This window comes from Adelges cooleyi, unplaced genomic scaffold, assembly GCF_023614345.1.
Source record: "Adelges cooleyi isolate 19-005CV unplaced genomic scaffold, UGA_ACOO_1.1 ACOO_flye_CR_arks_rails_tigmint_CR_PRNA_307, whole genome shotgun sequence".
Lineage (NCBI taxonomy): Eukaryota > Metazoa > Arthropoda > Insecta > Hemiptera > Adelgidae > Adelges > Adelges cooleyi.
In genome coordinates, this window is record NW_026095978.1 from 2,508,697 (window position 1) to 2,530,101 (window position 21,405).

The 21,405-nt window shown below is 33.7% G+C and overlaps 1 protein-coding gene across 1 annotated transcript; it reads left to right on the forward strand.

Annotated features, from left to right (window-relative positions):
* The first annotated feature begins 8,312 nt into the window (after positions 1–8,312).
* On the forward strand, positions 8,313–21,003 carry LOC126839773 (BTB/POZ domain-containing protein 9-like). The gene is made up of 9 exons (XM_050575182.1): positions 8,313–8,601; positions 15,620–15,746; positions 18,128–18,211; positions 18,705–18,834; positions 18,927–19,157; positions 19,234–19,501; positions 19,564–19,684; positions 20,653–20,842; positions 20,902–21,003. Exons 1-9 carry the CDS (start codon positions 8,313–8,315, stop codon positions 21,001–21,003), a joined length of 1,542 nt encoding a protein of 513 aa, XP_050431139.1.
* Positions 21,004–21,405: the final 402 nt, after the last annotated feature.

Sequence of the window (21,405 nt, forward strand, 5' to 3'; positions counted from 1 at the left end):
GGAGTAAAACTAAACCACTGAGCCGATTTCTGCATACATAAGTCTAAAGATTTCAAAATTTTAAATGTAAAATGTTAACTTGATTATGGTATGATATCATACCATTTCAGATTATAAAATTAAACAATAATAACAAAATAATTTATATAAAAAATTTAATAAATTGAGAAAAAAGTGTTGTTATATAAAATGTGTTTAAGCTAGATAAACTTGAGCTTTGTTAAAGTACCTACTAAGGCAGAGTATACTAATTAATTATTATTTGTAATCCATAAAGCCGCCATTTTGAATAACGGATTACTTGGATTAATTAAAAAATAATCCAGTAATCCAGGATTACTGGATTACTTCTAATCCATGATGGAATAATTGTAATCCGTATTCGACTATTTGTAATCCATAATTTCGATGTATTGGAATAACGGATTATTTTTAATCCACGTAATCCGGGATTACTTAGATTAATTAAAAAATAATCCAGTAATCCGGGATTAATAATTCTGCCCATCTCTGACTACAGTTCATATTTTTCTCCAGACCCCGCTTGAAGTTTCCTGTTAACAGGCGAGTAGATTGTGATAGGTTTGAAGTAAATTGCAAAATTATAGTAAAATTGCAATATTAATTTAAGTATTAATTTAGACATTATTTAAAAAAGCAAATGTGAATTGGATGACACTTAACATCTAGATTCTAGTAGAATAATAAGAAAAAATTAAAACAACGATAACAGCAATAACAACAAATTATTTTATGATATTGCAGAGTATTTACTATTTATAATGACAATATTAAAATATGTTTATTAAGATTTTTTACCAAAAAAACTTTGTTTTAAATTTGAACACACTAAAGTAAATCTGAAAATTAGTATTGATACGGTAAAAATAAAAATAAAATGTTTAAACTGACTTTAATTAAGTACTTAAGAAAATTTTAGCGTGGAAATTTTAGCCTTGGCCCTCCAGCCCGAAAACGACACTAAATAGTTACACTAAATAGCGATACTTAAGAGGACGCCACACCGGCCATTTCTAAGGAGTAAAGTATAGGCAATTTTTCGAAAAATGTTAATTTAGAGTTAGAACTATTAAAGTTTATTAATACAGTAATGAGGATACTTTGTTAATTGCCATTTTTTTGTCAGACTATCACAGTCATTTCTATATGATCAAATACAATTGTTTTGCCATCAAAACTGCTTTGCGCGGATTAATTTTTCTCAGTCTTTATACATATTTAAAGAAATAAATTCATACATATTATTTATGACAAAATTATCTATGTTCAATCTTCTGTATTGTTTCGATATATCTAATACAACCAACGCTATATTATTTTTTAAAAAGTCAAAAAAATCCTTTTTTTTTTTGGAAGAAAATAACGGGTGAATGTATGAAGTCCTCTTAAGTATGCCATCGAAACAATAACGAGTCGTCGTTTTCATGCAAACGTTTGGCCAGAATATATAATTAAGACTATATTATCATCAACTAAAATCACAAGGATATTATAGATCAGAAATAATCAATATTCAGGAGCCAGCAAGCTAAGGCATGTTCCATGTTTTTAAGTTTTAGCCGTTATGCTTTAAGTAGACTGTAACTTTTTTTTAAATATTATTACGAAACCTGATTTCGCTCACCTTTGTCTCGTTATTATTTTTTAAAACTTAAACAAAACAAAGTTTTGAGTTGGATGAAAAAAAAAATCTTATGGAAGTGAAAGTCTGACATAAAATAAATTTATGACGCTAACTCTATCTGGACCCCTCCGTCCTTTATGTCTCTTGAACGACGTGGGGAAATTGATGGAGCTCCTGCTGGTCTGCCGGCTGGAGAAACATTTGGATGAGAGAGGCGGACTCTCCGATCGACAGTTCGGCTTCTGGAAGTGGAAGTCGACGGAAGATGCTGTGCGTATGCTCCGGGATGAGGTCCGGACAGCGATCAACGCGCGTAAAGTATGTGTGGCCGTCAGCTTGGCCGTGAAGAACGCGTTCAATTCGATTGGCTGGCGCCACATCATGCGGGCCTTACAAGAGTGGGAGGTGCCGCTGTACCTGCAGCGCATCTTTTGGTCCTACTTCTCGGAGCGAACAGCCAGGATCGCGTGCCCAACAGCCGATGGCGGCGAAGTCACTGTCGAAGTATCGCGCGGCGATATCCCGTAAACCACTGAACCGATTTCTTCGTGTAGCAACTTTATAGATCAGAAATCATACCTGAAAGGTACTTTACAGGGTAAAAATTTTTAAAAAGTCACCCCTTCCCCATCAAAATCGAGAAAAACACCCAAAAAACATTAACAAAACAAAAAAATTTCATAAACCCTCTCCCTTAGAAGGGATTGAATTTTTTCTTTATTTCTCTTTTTCAAACAAAGTTTTTGAGATTTAGACCTGAAAATTAGACCGAAGGTAGATCTAAAATGGAACTATAACATATAAAATGTTCTCAAAAATCTGTAGTCAAATTTTTTTTTATTAAGGAATAACCCCAAAAACAGGGTAAATTTACACTTTGGCCGTAGTCAGTTTCTAGGTTGCTACGTGTGAGTGAATCAACAGTCAACAGGTTGAAATGGCCCAATAGTTGTATAAACGGTCCTTTTCAGAACCAACACATACAAATTAAGTATATCGTGGCGCCGTACCGTACAGTAGACAAAATAAAGGCCTCTGATTGGCCGACCAACTAGAGCGCGGAGTCAGTAATTAAAAAACACATAAATACGGCGACGATTTTAACAACCGACACACACACATTCTTCTTGCGTCTCTCGTACCGATCACAAGTCCTCTGACTAAGTCTCGCTACCACAGTGCCGCATCTACCCAACTGCTGAGGGACCGCGCTCTCTCATTGCCGCAGTATCTTTCGCACCCTATGCTGTCGTGGAGCCGCGCATCCACATTGCCGCAGCACTGCCCAGTAGACCGACATCCCGTCGTCGTCGGGCCGCGCCCCGACATTGCCACGACACACGCCGACTCTACGCATCCGTACACTAAACCACCGCCGTCGCACGCTTCTCGCGTTCGCCAGGGCTCGCCCCTGCCGACGGACAGTGTTATCTGTACCTCAGTTCCGCTAACCACGATGGGTAAACCACGCAGTGGGAGAAAGCGTAAAACACCTCCACCACGTGACTCGCCGTACACGACCGCGAAGAGAAACATTCCGCCGTCGGGTATAAGTGACAAACGTAAAACCGTCTCAACCTCGGAAAAAACCGTGCCGTTAAGTGACACCGCACAAAAACATCTGAGTCCAGACCACAATACCAATACAACTCCAGAAATATTAGATTCTGAATCTACCTCCGGAGAATCAATTATGTCGACTTCATCTGGCAAATCCAATGCAACTCACCCTGATTATAAACCGGTAAGCAAACCTAGTTCACGTATTCCACCAATTTTTGTACAAACTCTACCTAGCTGCCCCTGGCGCACACTCGCCAAGAACATGTTTGCAATACCCGGCCTAGATCAGGTCACGGCAAAAACCACCTCAACACCATCCCAAATACAAATCAACTGCCCAGACGAATACTCATTCAGAACAGTACAATTGTACTTGTCAGATAACAAAGACAAGGCTTCATACCACACATTTGCTCTGCCGAAGGACAAAAACATCAAAATAGTTATAAAAGGACTTCCACTAGACGTCACCGAAGACGAACTTAAGGATGAATTAAACGCATCAGGTTACGTAACTAATTTCGTCAGAGCGTTCTACAAAAACAGCAAAAGAATCCCTATTCATATAGTTTCTCTGAAGAGAACAGAAAACGTGAAAGAAATCTTCGACGTCACCGACATTTTTCACCTCAGAGTCAGCATAGAGTCCTACAAAACATCGGGACCAGCTCAGTGCTTCGGCTGCCAACGCTTCGGACATTCCTCTTTACAATGTGGCCATCCTCCCAGGTGCGTTAAGTGCGGAGGAGACCACCAAAGCAAGGAATGTATAAAAACCAAAGAAGAACCACCGACATGCTGTAACTGTAAGGGCCAGCACACGGCTAACTACCGGGGCTGCCCATACTACACCGAAACGAACAAAGCCACCCCCACGAAGACCGTCCTAAACCAAACCAATCAAAAACTCGTGACCGACCGTTCAATATTACGGAAACAAACCCACATCAAGCAAGTACTAGCCATACAGACACCGCCAGTAGCTCAGGTACCGCTAGCTCCACTGGTACAACAACCACTCCAGATACCGGCGACCCACACAACAACCATGACCTACGCCGAAGCCACAAAACCAACCCCACCAACGAAACCCGTCATCCAAGCAAATGTAATATTAAAAATAATAAAAGACCTGCTGACAACAGCCCAAAAATGTGAAGACGCCGCATCTAAAGATGCTATCATAACAACAGTCATGAAAATATTAAACGCCATACCAACAACTCAAGATGGATGAACTAAAAATACTATCATGGAATTGCAACGGGATTGAACAAAAAATACCTGAACTCACAGCATTTGTCAATGAAAACAAAATTGACTTAATTTTACTTGGAGAAACCCGTATCAGACCAAAACGCAAATTGACAATCCCAAACTATTTTACATACAGAACCGACCGTCCGAAAGTAACAAACGCACCAAACGTTGGAGGTACAGCCATACTTATCCGAAAAAGCATAAGCCACCAACACGTCATACTACAAACTAAAATGGACTCCACAACAATACAGGTTAAAATAAACAATAAGACAGCGCAAATTTCGGCCGTATACAAAAGTCCCACTGCCATACTCCACGTTAGCGACCTGGACACGCTGACCAACCATGACGGACCCTTCCTGATAGCAGGAGATCTAAATTCAAAACATCCGAGCTGGAATAGTCGGTTAGCAAACACAGCGGGAAGAAAACTGTTACGACACTCTGAGATAAACAAGTACGCTATAGCTGGTCCTGACTCACCGACATACTACCCATATAACAAAAAACACCAGCCAGATATGTCTTAGACATAGTTCTATTGGACCTCCAGTCAGCCCAGTACAGAATAACCAATCACAATGACCTCTCATCGGACCACAACCCGATACAAATAAACATTAAAGGAAATCCACTCTCAAATTACCCACCAAAAACTACAAAGAAAATAAAAACCAACTGGACAAAATTTAAGGAGGAATTAGCACGAAAAACTAAAATCGAACGAGTTAAAACACCGGCCGAAGTAGACAGCAAAATCGAGCAACTAACCAATTCCATCCAAAAAGAAATAAAGAACGCCTCCTTCACAATTAAACAAACAAAATCAAAACCAAAACTTCCGGATGAAATATTACTCGAAATTGAAACAAAAAGAATACTCCGTAAAGTGTGGCAAAATACGAGAGACCCAAACACGAAAAAACTGTGTAACGCGCAAATCAAATATGTCAAAAAACTACTAACTGAACATAGACAAGAGGCATGGGACAATTTCACAGAAACGTTAAATTTCAAAAATAAATCACTCTATCAACTAAACCGCCGCCTCCTGAACAAAAAACCTGCAGATACTCCGCTACAAACAACAACAGGGGTCAAAATATATGAAGCAGATGAGAAAGCAGAACTATTCGCGGATACAATGGCAAGCCAATTCACAAACAACCCGGGAGAAGATATACGGGAGGTGACTCAAACGATAGCGGAAGTGGATCGGGACTGCACCGAAATAACTGACTATATCTCACCAAAACAAATCAAAACCATTATCAACAAATTACCAATTAGCAAAGCACCTGGACATGACAATATATCAAACTTGGCCTTAAGGAACTTACCGGACAACATAATAACTCAGCTATCTTACATATTCACGGCAAGCATCCGAACAGCCTATTTCCCAACAATGTGGAAAAAGGCAATAGTAGTAATGATCCCAAAACCAAATAAAAACCATTCAAAACCGGAAAACCACAGACCGATATCGCTTCTGACCTCCATATCTAAAGTCTTCGAAAAAATTATACTCGTTTATCTGAAAAAACACATCAAGCCGAGACCAGAACAGCACGCGTTCAGAGAAGGCCATTCCACCACCACACAGCTCGTCCAACTGCTTCAAGACATCCAAAGCAATAGAAACAATAAGAAGCGAACCGCAGCAGTATTTTTAGACATAGAAAAAGCGTTCGATCGCGTATGGCATCAGGGGCTAATCTACAAACTAAAGACAAACACACAATTGCCGATACACATTATAAAACTAATAAAATCATTCATAACAGGGTGGACATTCCATATCCGTGTAGCCGACCAAATATCTGCATCCCGCCACATCGAAGCTGGTGTACCGCAGGGTTCGTGTCTGTCGCCAATACTGTATGTACTATACATTAACGACCTACCGCTAACCGCACACTCCAAGACAGCAATATTCGCGGACGACACCATGTTCCACTCAGGCAATCAAAACACTAACTTCGCAATACTCCAGCTGCAAAAACAACTCGACCTTGCCGCAACATGGATGGAAAAATGGAGGCTCAAGCTCAACGTCGATAAAACCGAAGCCATCCTATTTGGGGCCCTACCGAGCAGAAAAACGAAGAAAATAACTATACAAAACCAGCCCATCGAATGGAAACACAAAATAAAATATCTTGGCATAACACTTGACCACAACCTCAAAATGCACCACCACGCTACAAACACCATACAAAAGGCAAAGGGCGTCAGGGCCGCGCTATACCCAGTGATAAACAGCAGATCACCCATACCAATGAAAACCAGATTACAAATATACTTAATATACATCAAACCTGTCCTACTCTACGGTTCGGTAGCATGGAGCGCACACATTAGCAACACCAAATGGAAAAAACTAGAAGCGGTACAAAACATCGCCCTGCGAGTAATAACTGGCGCAGACTACTACCTAACAAACGAAAATTTAAGAAATTCAACTCAACTGCCATCCTTATATGCAGCAGCAGAATCAGCATTAAAAATATACTTCCACAGAGCATCAGTATCAAAATTTACGCACATACAACAATTAACAGAATAAAAGATACTCACACACCCAAGAATAACAAAGAATAACCACAACGCCAAAAACAACATTCAGGTTAACTTCAACCAAGAGAGAAAAGGCTAACGCCTGGAACTCTATATAGGCCACAGGCCGTCAAACAAAGGCAAGTCCAAGTCCAACCGACACATTCCATCTCCAGTCACCGAAACGTTCAATTCAACACTTCAATCGAATTTGGACAAGTCGGACTACTGGACCTCTTCAACCAAAGACGATCTCGCCATCAGCCAAGCAGACAACGAGTTCATCCGCCGTATAGCAAGCCACCGACGTTTACCGAAGAAGCGTACGCGACCAGCCGGACGACACCGAGAGCAGACGAACGGCGCCGACACCACGTGAAACCACGCCACCGGCCATCGACCTTCCGAAGACCGCCGCACGAACGCGTCCATCAGCGCCGCCAACTCAACACTCGTCGCCGACGCGTATTAGCTGCCACGACCGCGCCGCCGACGCTGCCAATACCAGCCGCCGCACATTCGAATCGTCGTGGTCCTAACCACCGAAGAGCAACGCGTGCATCTAGCATTAAAACAGCCGTTGCCACGGCTACTTTAATCGTCCGTTTCAAGACGCTAAATAGGAGATAAGCGCCTTCTGGTGTAAAACCCTGGTTACGGTAAAACTAACCATCTCTCGGTCCAACTCAGACCATAGTAAAACGAGTATCAAAACAGCCGTTTTTACGGCTAACATAACCGCATAATTGTGCGAGTGCCCCGATAGGCCGGCGCTTATTTGAGCGTCGCTTTGGGACGTATAGTCGTACGTCTTGACCCGCAGATACTAACGCTTATTAGAGCGCGCCCCCGTAGGACGGCGCTTAATTGAGCGACGCTCGGCCGCATAATCGTGCGTGCCCACCTCCCGCCGCTACCAATACCGTAAGCGGATCCCCGGGTGATAGGCTGGGCTAGAGGGCTTAGTTGAGTCGCTCTAATAGTGAGGGTTGCATAGTTGTGCAGACCGCGGGCGAATTAGGCGACCCACCAACCCCACATTTGTAATTCCCAATACGATTCTCGAACCCTGACACCAAATGTAAAAAACTTTGTAAATTATATTTTATATTATCAAATAAATTGTTCTGAAAACCAAGTAGAGTTTATCATTGAACAAAAGAAGTAAGGTCCAACGGCAACAACCGTAGGACCGCTTCAACTGGCGCTCAACGAAAAGCTCGAACCAAGACCCGATAAGATGACAAGAAAGAAGAATAGCTTGAATAGGTCTGGAGTCGACATGGATATAACTAAGGAAGAAGTGTCCACTCGATTAGATCACTTGGAATTTATAAATACCGAGTTAGAGAAAGAAAATCTTGTTTTAAAAAAGAAAGTGCTCGAATTAAGACAGATGATTAATAATATACACGAAGAACTGAAACAAAATATAAACGATGCGGACACAAGCATAATATTAGAAAAAGCAAAGCGAGAATCAGAGATCAAACTTTTAAAAGATGAAATAGAGACATTAAAAACAAAAACAGTGGAAGGAACCACTCCAAAATCCGGAGGACTGCTTCAAGGTAATGAAAATATTTTCATTATATTGTTAATGACGATATATGGGTAACTATGACAGTACATTTTTATAGACAGAGATCAACCCTTATCGTATCCACCCTGCAGAAGACTAAATATTAAATTTTAAATATCTTCTTAACCGCTATAACTGGTTTGAACATACTATCCACAAATTCGCATCGAAGCGTTTATTTAAAAGTGATTTTATCACTTTCAGTTATAATAAAATGTGTAGACCTGTGACCTCTCCGTCCCCACTATGCCCCGACCCCACTGTACTGGCTTTTTTTTTTTGTTCTTAAAATTAAATTAAATTACATTTTAAGAACAAAGTTAAAAATACGTAATTCATCAATAAATAAATAACCCTTTCCGATATCGCTTCTTTTTTTAATTAATAAGACAATAAAAAGAACTGGACATTAATGTTGTACAATATATATATTAATTTAACTGTACTCATTCCATCTTTAAACTATGACGTAAACATTCGGTTTGAGTGTCCAATAAAACAAGTTTTATCAATTTTAAAAATGCCAATTGCTTTGTGTTCCGCTAGATTTTAAAATATTTGAAATGGCGGAGACCATAAGGAAGGTGGAAATTTTTCAACAAATTAGGGGTCTCGTTTTAGGCCAATACGAACCAATAAGTCATTAATGATAGGACCATGAGATAGGTGTATAATCTATTTTAATTGGATTTTGTATAATTTCGCACACTAGAAAATGTGTTTCAAAAGTTACACTGAGTTCAAAAGTTATTTTGTAGTTTTTTAAATGTGTATATTTGGAGGCACCTGCCCAAGTGTCGCTAGATTCCAACGTCACACCAAAACCACAGCGGTCGATATCACAGCTCTTCAGCCGTAAGAAATAGCCATCCACCTTTCGCACAAAGGCTAACTTCTATGTGGAGCTAATAGAGTTTTTTACATTTTATTATTATATGTTACTGTTTTTGTTGTAGTTTAATATATATATATATATATATATATATATATATATAATTCAATTTAATGTATTAACATGACTATAGATTATATAATATTTTCAAACATAAAATCATTGGTTCATGTAAGTCTGTAATTAAACTTATTATTTATCCCATCCCAAATATTATGACGTTGTGTATTGGCTGATAAGTTCTGTCAGCAGACATTTAGATCGATTTTCGATTGAATGTTATACTTGGCTTTAAGGTCTGAGTTAAATGTAAATACCATAAGACGTATTCATCATCCAACGTCATTCCTTCAAGGAAAAATCTAATCATTTTGTTGAAGAGAAAGTGGAAAATTGTTTTAATGTTTCCTATAGAAAGATCAACTATATTATTAAGGTATATTTGTCTTATAAAAATTAAATGAATATCCGAAACTATCCGGATAATTTTTAACTATCCGGATTTCGGATATCCGATTATCCGGATAGGCCCAACCCTAGTGGCCAGTGTGATATATCACTTTCTAGAGTCCTAATTTTTATAAATAGACCCAATAATTTTTTTAATAAGTAGAAAATCTTTATTATATTTATAGAAGTTTTAGACAAAAAAGAAACATAATATTAAGTAAAGTATTAGATGTTTATAAAAAAGTATAGGAACCTAATTTTATTTTTTTACCTAAAGAACACGTTTTTTTGAAAACTTTTTTTTAGTCTAAATCCGACAATAGGATTACATGAATACAAATACAACAAAAGCAAGAATATTTATGATTTAATAGGTGTGTTCGCTATAAGTTTGCTGCTGCACAATGAACTAAATTCAAGCTTCGCACAAAAAACGTACACCTGTTGTCTACACAATTATTTTCAAATAAACTCTGTCAAGTATGCAAAAAAATAGCGCGCTATTGTCTTAAAACATAATATACCATTCAGCTTACAAAACCTTTGGACGGTGTATTGTTTTTTTCCAAGCGTTTTGTACAGTATTCATAAATCATATTATTACGTATAACACTAAGATATTTATTATTTGTACTTCTTATATCGTTTTAAGGTCAACTCCAGGTATGTAATATATTTCATAGACGACTACTAAAATTGTATTCAAATAATCCTAAGCGATAAGATCTGAACTCAGTTATGAAAAGTATCGCAATCTACGTTGTTGTTTGCTCACTTAAAGATGGTCCTATAAGTTATTTATTTTAAATTCGCAAACCTACTTACTGACTAATTTAAAATGTCTAAGATTACAAGCTCTAGAAAATTCTGTTGGGCGCTAATAAGGTCTGTCCTTAATTTTATATTAAACGCTAAATATGTTTAACGAATTTACAATTAATAAACCATACTGCACTCGTGCAATACAATTGTAATTATTTTATTTACAGAACTAAAATTAACTATAAAAAAATGTTTTCTGCAATCGCTGGACACTAATTCATACTGAGAATGAACAATACAAATTCTTTTTTTAAAATAATTACTATTTCTTTTTAGCATTTTCTGACCCTTCCGTGTGTGCATCGCCTTCGTCCAGTCCACCCGGTTCCCAGCAAATCGAGCACACTCACTTTTTATGCAACGACATTAAAAATCTGTATCTAAACGAAAGGTATGTGTCAAATTACGTCATTTTATAATATTAAAATAAGATTCAATTAGATGCAAAAGACTGGAGATTTTTAATTATTAAGAACATTACATTTAAAAAAATATGAACTAGTAAATTAAAAGAATTTTTAAGGGCAAATATACTGTTTTCCTTATTGACTGTCGACGTCAAGGAATGGATCACTAGACAATGTTTCTGCTAATACTAGAAGTGTTCCTGGGACATATTCAACTATTCAATTATAAAATTAAGCATTTAACATCTTTTTTTGTGTTCTAATAGGTACTGTAAGTAAGGGTTTTTTTGAAAAGTGAATCTAATGGTTTATGATAAGTTTGAAAAATTCAAAAAGTTCAAAAGTTTAAATTTTGAAAGTTTGTCTATGAATTCGTTGACAACCGAAGAAAATGGCATAAAGTTCTTTCTCAATAATTGTTTAGATTGACTTATGAGACTGCGAAGCATAAACGCAAGGTTTCCTATTTTGCATTATAACTGCTCCTACTGCATATTGTGATGCAACAACAGATAAATTGATTGATAATAACGGATTCCCAAAAAGCGTGGAATATCGATTATTGTCCCAGCTCTGTCAAGTTCAGGTTTATCACATTCGCTATTAAAAATTTGACCAAAAAGTAGGAAGAGGATAATGTGACCTATTGAAGGCTTTATTCAGATTTCTTTTGTCCAGACCTATTATTCTACTTAATTACAGTGACAATCGAATTAACCCGTTCCATAGGTGTATAATAGAAGGAACTACTTTATCATTTATAGACATACATACTTTTCGACGTTTATTGTTAATTAATAATAGATTTAATTTTTTTTAAGATTTGAAAAGTTATTTTTTTATGGTATGTTAACCTGGATACCAATGTCCAGCTCACACTTTATAACTATACCGTTAAAAGACAAATCAACTAATCAAAATAGAACATTCTTACCACTATAATAGTACCGACAAAATAACTCTCTGAGGGGGACCCACTTATTTCATAACCATGACAGATCTTGCAGCTTTTGACTTGAAATTAGTAAAATGATTAAAGCGTTTACAATTATTACTATAACATTATACCTCTAAAGTAGAATATTTTAAAATTTATATTTTTGTCTTGCGTGTATGATTATTAGAATTATCATTTTTTTTATTGAAATATCAGCTAAGCTTATTATTTCTACAATAATAATCAGAAACTCAAAATTATTATATACAAAAGATGACGATATTTTCAATGCAGGAGAGATGACTTAACATTAATTATTTACAATATGATGACGGATAATGGGGATGGATGAACAATTAAGTATAAAGTTAATGTTAAAGGGATTAATTTTACAGGAAAGAAGAGTGGTGGTGAGAGGGACCCAAAAATAGGAAATGGCAGGACACGAGAGCAGATGAGTGAAGTCAACGGCAAATTCATCGTCGTGACGAGGGCAAAATGGGGAATCATTAAGAGAGATGTGATATGGGAGTAGGTTATGACTAGATCTCAAATGACTGAAGCAGATCTTTTCTTTTCTTGATAGGGGGAGGTAATAAAACCATGATAGTTTGTTAGGTGAGTAGGTAGTATTATTATTATAGAATTCATTAGAATCTACCGTAGTATCTATGTTTTAATTGTTTTTGTACCGTGTGTAGGACGACTCTCTATTTTAACTCTTTTGAGCTAAATGCTGATTGAATATTGTATAAACTATTTTTTGAATTGACTCTTTCCTTGACTGAACAGCTAAAACATTCTCACTTGGATTGATTTCCTCTGTACGTTGCCTACAAAACTTCATTTACAAATATATTTCTTATGACTTTTTTACTGCTAATTTATCTTCTCTTAATAAGCTTTATTTAATATGAAGCAAATTATTATATATACCACTTATTAAGAAATCTTTAATTAGGCTCTCCTGAAGCTTATTATATTTACATGACATACTCTTATTTTTCGAATCCGCTATATATTCACTGATGCTTTAGAATCTTCTTTGCTTTGTCTGCTGACTGCATGCGAGTAAAATGTTTGTTTCGTTTGACGGTGATATTTTTTTGAAATAAAGTAGGGAGTGAATAGAACTATCATCTCAAACATTTTGACTTGAGTAATATTCTCATCAAATTAATTGATTATATAAATTTAATATTTATTTTAGGTTTTCGGATGTTGTTTTAGTTGTAAATAATGAAAAATTCCACGCCCATCGTGTTGTGTTAGCCTCACGCAGTGCATATTTTAGGTATTTAAATCTTATAATTAATCGAATTCATATTTCCTTATTTATAATAATACCTTAATAATCATTATGTTGTACTATATCATCGAAAATCTTTGTTCAACTTTTTTATTTATTAATTGAATTTTTTTGCTATTTTTTTACGGTATCACCAATTTTCTAATCAACCATTCTAAATGTTTTTGTAAATGTTATACAAAAAAAAAGTATAATTGTTTGTTTACTTGCTTAATATAAATCGATTTTAATATAAACAATTACTACATATAAATTTTCATGACAATATTAATTAATTCTTGTAAAACAAGTGATATACTATATATATGAATGATATAGCAGTTCATTATGATCTAATCTTATCAAACTAAACGAGGGTAAATTTGTAAAAAGTTTTATAATGAAAACTCGCTTTTTGTAGCCCACACAATATTATCTCTTACTGGTTGTGGCATTTTTAAAGCTAATATTGTGTAATAAATATTTTGGATGTAATAAAAGAGTCCCTCACAAAAATATTTCATGATCGAGGACTAATGTAACTATTTGCGGTTGGGAAATGCGCGCAGATAAAAAACATACTACATTCCACTTCCCTCTCATTCTAACTTTTACACACTTATAACTTCATAAATAAATATCTGAAACTGGTTATCGACCAGTCAAAATTTGTAATAAATTATTCTCTATTTTAAAAGGTGATAAAATAAATACGTTACCACTTAAGTTTCAAAAGTTCCTTAAAAAAAATCTAAGTTGGGAGGAGGGTAAAAAAAAATTGTGAAAAGTTGAGATCACAGAAATTATAAATTAAACCCAGTGAGATATTGACTGATTCATGATAAAAGAATCATCCTGTATAATATTTTTTGACATGATATGTATCATATATTCGTCTTCCCGCCTCCAAGTACCATAAACATATTCATTATGAACTATCTTTATCTTAAGGGAATAAATAAACCTTTTTTGAATAGCAAGTGGTAAATTGTTTTAAAGGCGCCTGTAGCATTACCGATGGAGAAGAAGAAAACACATACATATAAATAACCATGATAAATTTAAATTAGTGTCGTATTTACAGGGGTTGATCAAGGTTATATACCATTAACAAAAGTTATTTTTTTTTTATAAGACAATTTTATAATGTATTTGTTAAACAGGAAACACTTCTTGTATTCAAAGAAGCTTCGGATAGAATTTTTTTTTCTCGATAAATTTTTTTCTAGAAAAAAAATCATAGTTCACCTTTTTTGGCCCCCGTGTTTTTAACTTTCTGAAAACAGATAGTCCCGTTTTATATACGACAATCGGGTAACATGAATTCAAAATACAATAATAAACCTTGCCTATACTTTTTGCTACTGCACGATCAAATTTACCAGGGCCTCGCACAAAGAACGCACACCAGTTGTGTACATATTTCTTTCTGTGAAAAACACTATCACGTATGCTAAAAAATTGTGCGCTATTTTATCAAAACAATATTTTCTCGTTAGATTTCAATACCTATGGACGGTGTATTGTTTTTCTAAGCGTTTCGTTTAGTATTCATAGATAATTTAACACGTATAACACGATGGTGTTTATTTATTTTATTATGCTAATCGTGTCAACTCCGGGTACGTAATATATTTCAATTGCATCTACATAAATAATTGCCTTCTTAAAATCGAAGCATATGATCTTTAGCGATATATTCCAAACCCGACTATGGTAATTATCTACGGTATTTGCTATTTTCTCAATAAAAGTTGGCCTAGTAAGATTTACTAATCCTTTCACAAAACCTTGCTGACTAGTTAAAATGTCTAAGTTAAGCGCTAAAAAGCTCTGGTGGAGGTAATTTTGTAATTTTTAACAAGTTTGACGGAAGGTTAGTTTGTAGTCTCTGTCCTTAATTTTATATTAATAACTATTGCTAAAAATGGTAAACGATTTCACAATTATTATTAAACCGTACTGCAAATACGCAATTAAGTTATTGTTATTTTTTCATTTGAAAAACTAGAAAACAGTATTTAAAAATAAATGAAAAATTGTTCAATTATTTTACAATTATAAAACTTTACTGCACTAGTGCAATATAATTATTATTATTATTTCATTAAAAATATCAAAATTTACCATTTAAAAAATAAATGTTAAATCAAACCGCTTTCTGTTAATAAACAATTCAAATTCATTTGTAAAATTAATTTTTTATTTTAGCATACTCTGGTCGTACCGAGAATCTATCGTCTTCGGCAAATCCGGCCGGTGACGAGCAAATTGATCACACTCACTTCTTGACCGACGAATGTCGTCGTTTCGATAGCAATCAGTTTTTAAATGAGGAGTATGTATTATGACATTTAAGATTCCATTAGATGTAAAGGACTGGTGGTTTTTGATCATTAAGAACATTACATTTTATTAAGTACTGACCACTTAACCCGTGTAATATATGTATAATAATACCTGTACAATATATGTATAATAACAGTGTTGCCTACTAAAACATGCCCTTAAAAAAAAAAATTAACTAGTTAGTAAAAATAATTTTTATAAACAAAACATACTAATTATAAAATATAAAATTATCACATACAAAAAAAAAAAAAGCAATAAATATAAAAAAGTTTTTCAGCTGAGTCTGCAACCACAAAAGAGCATTTTCATTTCTAGTTGAAGTATCGAAAAAATTTAGAATATATTAACAAGCTAGTATCTAAGGTGGCTAATAAACATATCAAGTTTCTGGCTAATATTTTAGTGTTTTCATAATATCTGGCCCAAAATAATTCATCGGAAATTAACCTGTTAAATTACAATTGGATTTGTTTTTCTGCTATAATTTGATCGTTGTGAATACAACATATCTCTCACCCCAATCTACTACCACTATCTCCCACCCCTATATTCCACCCCTTTCTCCCACCTCTATCTCCCACCCCTATCACTCACCCCTACTCCATCTCCTACCCCTATCATCAACCCCAACCCCATCCCATCTCCATTTCAACCCTCAACCTCATTTCCGTGTGGTAACGCTTTTTTGATAACACTAAGTAAATAACACTTTTTTCGGTATGTGCCTAAGTTAAGTCATGAAAATGTCAAAAACTATTAGAGACAAAACAAGATAAAAATAAAGAACAATTAACATAAATATATCTTTAATTTTACTATTTCCCACCATATCTGTTTACTGCCTTATGCTGTTTAAAAACTATAGAAGAATTATTTGAATAATTAGTTTTCTTACTGCAATTTATTCTCATCTTAAATATTCATTATATTTCAATGTAAATAATAATTTATTTTCTATTTCTCCTATACCACTTTTAGTTTTAAGCTTTATATCATAAAACCTTCTAAACATGCACTTTTTAAAAATCATTAGAAGTTTCTTTTTTAATTTTGAATCACTATCTCTAATCTACAGCTATATTTTAATAAAATGATTGTTAATATAAAACTAACTCTTCAGCAATGTTTCTTTATCAAAATTAAGCAATGGAGCAATTAATATTAACCTTAAAGGTGTATAAAAACAACAAAGAGTAGAATCTCCTTCCTAATGGAATCATCCAAGAAACTGAGTTGGCATCTAATGTTGGAAAATATTTGGTGTTAGATAATTGAATTTTGATAACTTTAAAAGTAGGAAGAATATAATGTGAATTTTTGATGGCTTTTTCAATTTTTTTTGATCCAGACCTATTATTCTTCTTAATTGCAGGGACAAATGAATTAAAATATTCCGTTGGGGTCGTTACCTTTTATAATACTATAGATTTACATATATTGTTTAGTTCTTTAATAAGTTGATTATATAAAGAAGAAGATTTTTTTCTTGGAGCGTCTATTATATATTGGACACTGTGATCAACGTGTATATGTCATTATATAGGAAGGCTGCCTAGGGCTTCAACAATATCACTAAACTTATTTTTAATATTTTTATCAGTATCGTTAACACAATTAAATTATCTAAGTTTATTTTAATTATCACATGTTAGTAGAGCTAAAATTGTAGTACAGTCAAATTCAACTATAGAAAAATCATAATCTTATAACAGCATTTATGTTACAATTATCAATAGAAGGAATTACTTTAGTATGTATAGACATAAATTTCGTCACTAATTGTTTATTAATGATAGATTTATCAGTGTCCAGCTGACCCCACATAACATTACCATCAACTTACTTCATAACCATGACGAATCTGATAGATTTTGACATACAAACGTAGCGTTTATATTAAACTACTCTAGTTAAACTAAAATCTCGACTTTTTTTTGGGTTGGTTACTCTTTGCTTAACGCCATTCAATTTATAACATTATATCCTTAAAGCAGGATATTTTAATTTATGTTGTAGTAAAAGCGTGTATGATTATTATTACTATAAATAACTTCATTGAAGTATCAGCTTAAAACTATTTATTTCTACAATTAATAGGAATATGCTATGGTCAAATATGAATATTAACATCAACATTAATTATACTTAATTAGCTATCTCTGAAACACTCCCTTGAATATGAATACAAAATGAATATAATTTATCAAAATGTAGTATTAAATATAAAAAAAATACAAGCAGTTTATAACTAAATTTATTTTTGGAATTTCTCTGTATTATTTTAAAAGATTTAAAATTATACATAAATTATTATTCATTTATACTATTTCTAAGTATATTACTAATATATTTTGATATTTATTTTAGGTGTTCGGATGTTGTTTTAGTTGTAGATATAAAAAGATTCCCCGCCCATCGTGCTGTGTTAGCCTCACGCAGTGATTACTTCAGGTAATAATATCTTTAAGCATATTATTCTCTTTTTTGATTGATTGGTCAATTGTTCTAATAGTAAAAATTTTTTTACTTTTTTACTATTATTTAGAAAAGCATATTTTTTAATTTTTACGGTTAGGTTAGGCTCACTAATTTCCTAATCAATCCAACCTAAATGTTTTTGAAAAAACAGCAACATCGATTACCTTAAGATTTTTTACTGTTTTGTAATCTATAATTGTTAGTTTACTTGCTTGATATAAATTTATACTATGAACCATTACCACTTATACATATTTATGACAATATTAATATATTTTTGTAAAACAAGTAAACAAGTTATATAGTAATTATTCAAACTGATTGTATGACTTATTACATAGCTGTTCATTATAATCTAACATACTTAAACAAAACTAAAGTAAATTGAGTAGCCCATACAATGTGCCTTACTGGTTGTAGCACATACAATGCATTTTTTTATGCTAATATTGGATAACTTTTTTAGTGGATTACTGCGTAGCGGATATGAAGAAGCTCATAAAAAGGTGGTGACAATAAACGAAGGATCACCAACATCAATTAAAGAACTTCTTAAATATATTTATTTTGGTAAAATGAATTTAAGAGTACTAGAGGTAACTTGTAATGTATATATTTAGAACATAAATATATTTTATAGAAAAGGATTTGTCGAATATATATATATTATGTATTTTTTATGTATTAGAGTAACGTCATTTTGGAGTTATTAATTCTCTCGAATATATGGCGTTTTACAAACTTACAATTTTCACTGTCCGAGTACTTGTGTAATCACATCAATGTAGACAGTGTGAGTGCGTTGTTTGTTGTTGCATTTTACTATCAACTCAAAGAACTTGAAGTCGCTTCAATCAATTTTATTGAAATACACGCTTTGGATGTATTGCAATCTGAAGATTCTCAATCTTTGTCGGCCGTAATTATATTTTATAGTAAAAAATCAATATTGCTCTTGTTAGCTAACTAGTTGTGACAGAAATATTAATTTTTAGGAAGCATTAGTTTTAATTCTCAGTCGTAACACGGCGTATGCTAACGAATTAAATATATTCCGTGCGGTTTGTCAGTGGATAAAAAAGAACCAAGACCACCTTCATCCTGGCGATAAAACCAAAATTTTATCTGCCGTCAGATATCAGCTTATGAATATTGAAGAACTGTCTGAAGTTAGGCGATCAGAGCTGGTTTGTTCGGATACAATTATTTTAGATGTCATAAAGAAGTCCCTCACACAAACATTAAATGATCGAGGACGATTAGGTATGCTCAATGTAAATATAATATGTTAAGCGAACTATGTTAGTAACTACTTTATTCTTTAGTACCAAATGTGAATTTCGCTCAAGAAGATTCGATAGAGCTTTCTCAAATTGACGGCGGTACCATGATCATGCTGGATCATCCAGTGAATATAAACTATATCGAAATGGATTTATGTTATTGGTGTGTTTTTATTTAATAATATTCTAATCAAAGATTAAGTATAAAATTATTTGAATACCAATAAGGTTAAAATTTAGTTTTTTCATGATTTATTTTAATAGTTGTTAATTTAATTTATTCATGAATAAAAAAAATTGTAAATGCACCGACTTATAAAAATTGTTTTAATCTATTTTGCAAAACAATAATTTAAATACATGATTTGCTTTTTTGCCATCCGTATTTATAAAAAGAAATAAAACCATTTATTTGATCGACTTATTTAATTCTTTAGGATTGACTCCTATTACGTTGAAGTATCAATAGATAAGTACAGCTGGTTTCGTGTGATTGATCATTCAAATTACGATTGTCGGTCAATTCAACGTTTGTGGATTAACCGAATATATGTTAGATACATCCGTATTGTTGGAACCAAAAGTTCTCGTAATGAGACTTGTACTTTTAACGTTTTACAAGTCATGTACAATACGGATAAAATGCACTTGGTTGAAATCAAAAACGGATTAATAGGTATGGATTCCATGAAATTAATTGATTCTTTAAATAATATAAAAAGAACTTATTTGTTTAATTAACTGATTTTAATCTATCAGCTCCAAAGTACAATGTTGCTTTACCATCTATGAATGCGATTGTAACCAAAGGAACTCCAAATTGGATTATCTACAGAATGGAGACATCGCTCGATAAGATTCAAAACAACATTCTGTATGATGACTATAAAAACAAGCTTTTTGATCGTGGATATACATATCACAACCTGAAATCGGGGTTTATAGAGGTTCAACTCGCCCAACCGTATTTGCTAAGTTCAATTAGGTAATCGTTTACAGAATATTTACTTTTTATTTTGGTTTCAATTTTTTAATTATAAAATTTTTTGTGTCTGAAATATATTTAAAAATAATTTTAGGTCAACTGTGGCAATAAGATTAAGATTATATTAGTATTGTCATTATTTATAGGATGCTGCTTTGGGACCACCATAACGATACCTACGGTTACAATGTTCTAGTTTCAGTCAATCGTAAAGATTGGGTCATGATAATAGATAAATCTAATAAACCGTGCCAATCGTGGCAGTTGTTGCAATTTGAACAAAGGCTGGTAGCGTATATACGTATTACTGGCGTTCACTCTTCAGATACTGACGAAGTAAAATAATTGATCTAAGAATGTTTTTTAGACATTATTAAAAAAATTTTTTTTTGTAGACGTTTAATTTAAAATATTTGGAGGCACCCGCTCAAGTATCGCTAGCTTTCATCATCAAAAAACCGTGGAAGTCGGTATCGTGGCTATTAAATCGGAAATAGTGCCCCTATTCGCCCGACGGCCAATTTCTATATGGAACTAATGGTGTTTTTTACATATAATTATTATAGGTTACTGTCAATTTTATTGCTTAATAAATATATATATTCAATTTAATTATTACTATTATTAGTTACAACTGCACAAAAAAAAATTTATAAATTAATTAATAAACAAGATATTCTATGTTTTAAGGTTGTCAATAGTTAAGGTGTTTACAGTTGGATGTCTAGTGTCGTTATCCATTTGACCGCGTTATTAGTTGGTTCTTTAAGTTTTTAAATGTATTATAAATATACTTAAAATGCCAGAGCGGCGAAGGTATTGGTTTTACTCTGATGTGTTTTTTTTTTATCTGTATACACTGTAACTTTTTTAATACTGAACCAATTCCTTCGAGCAGC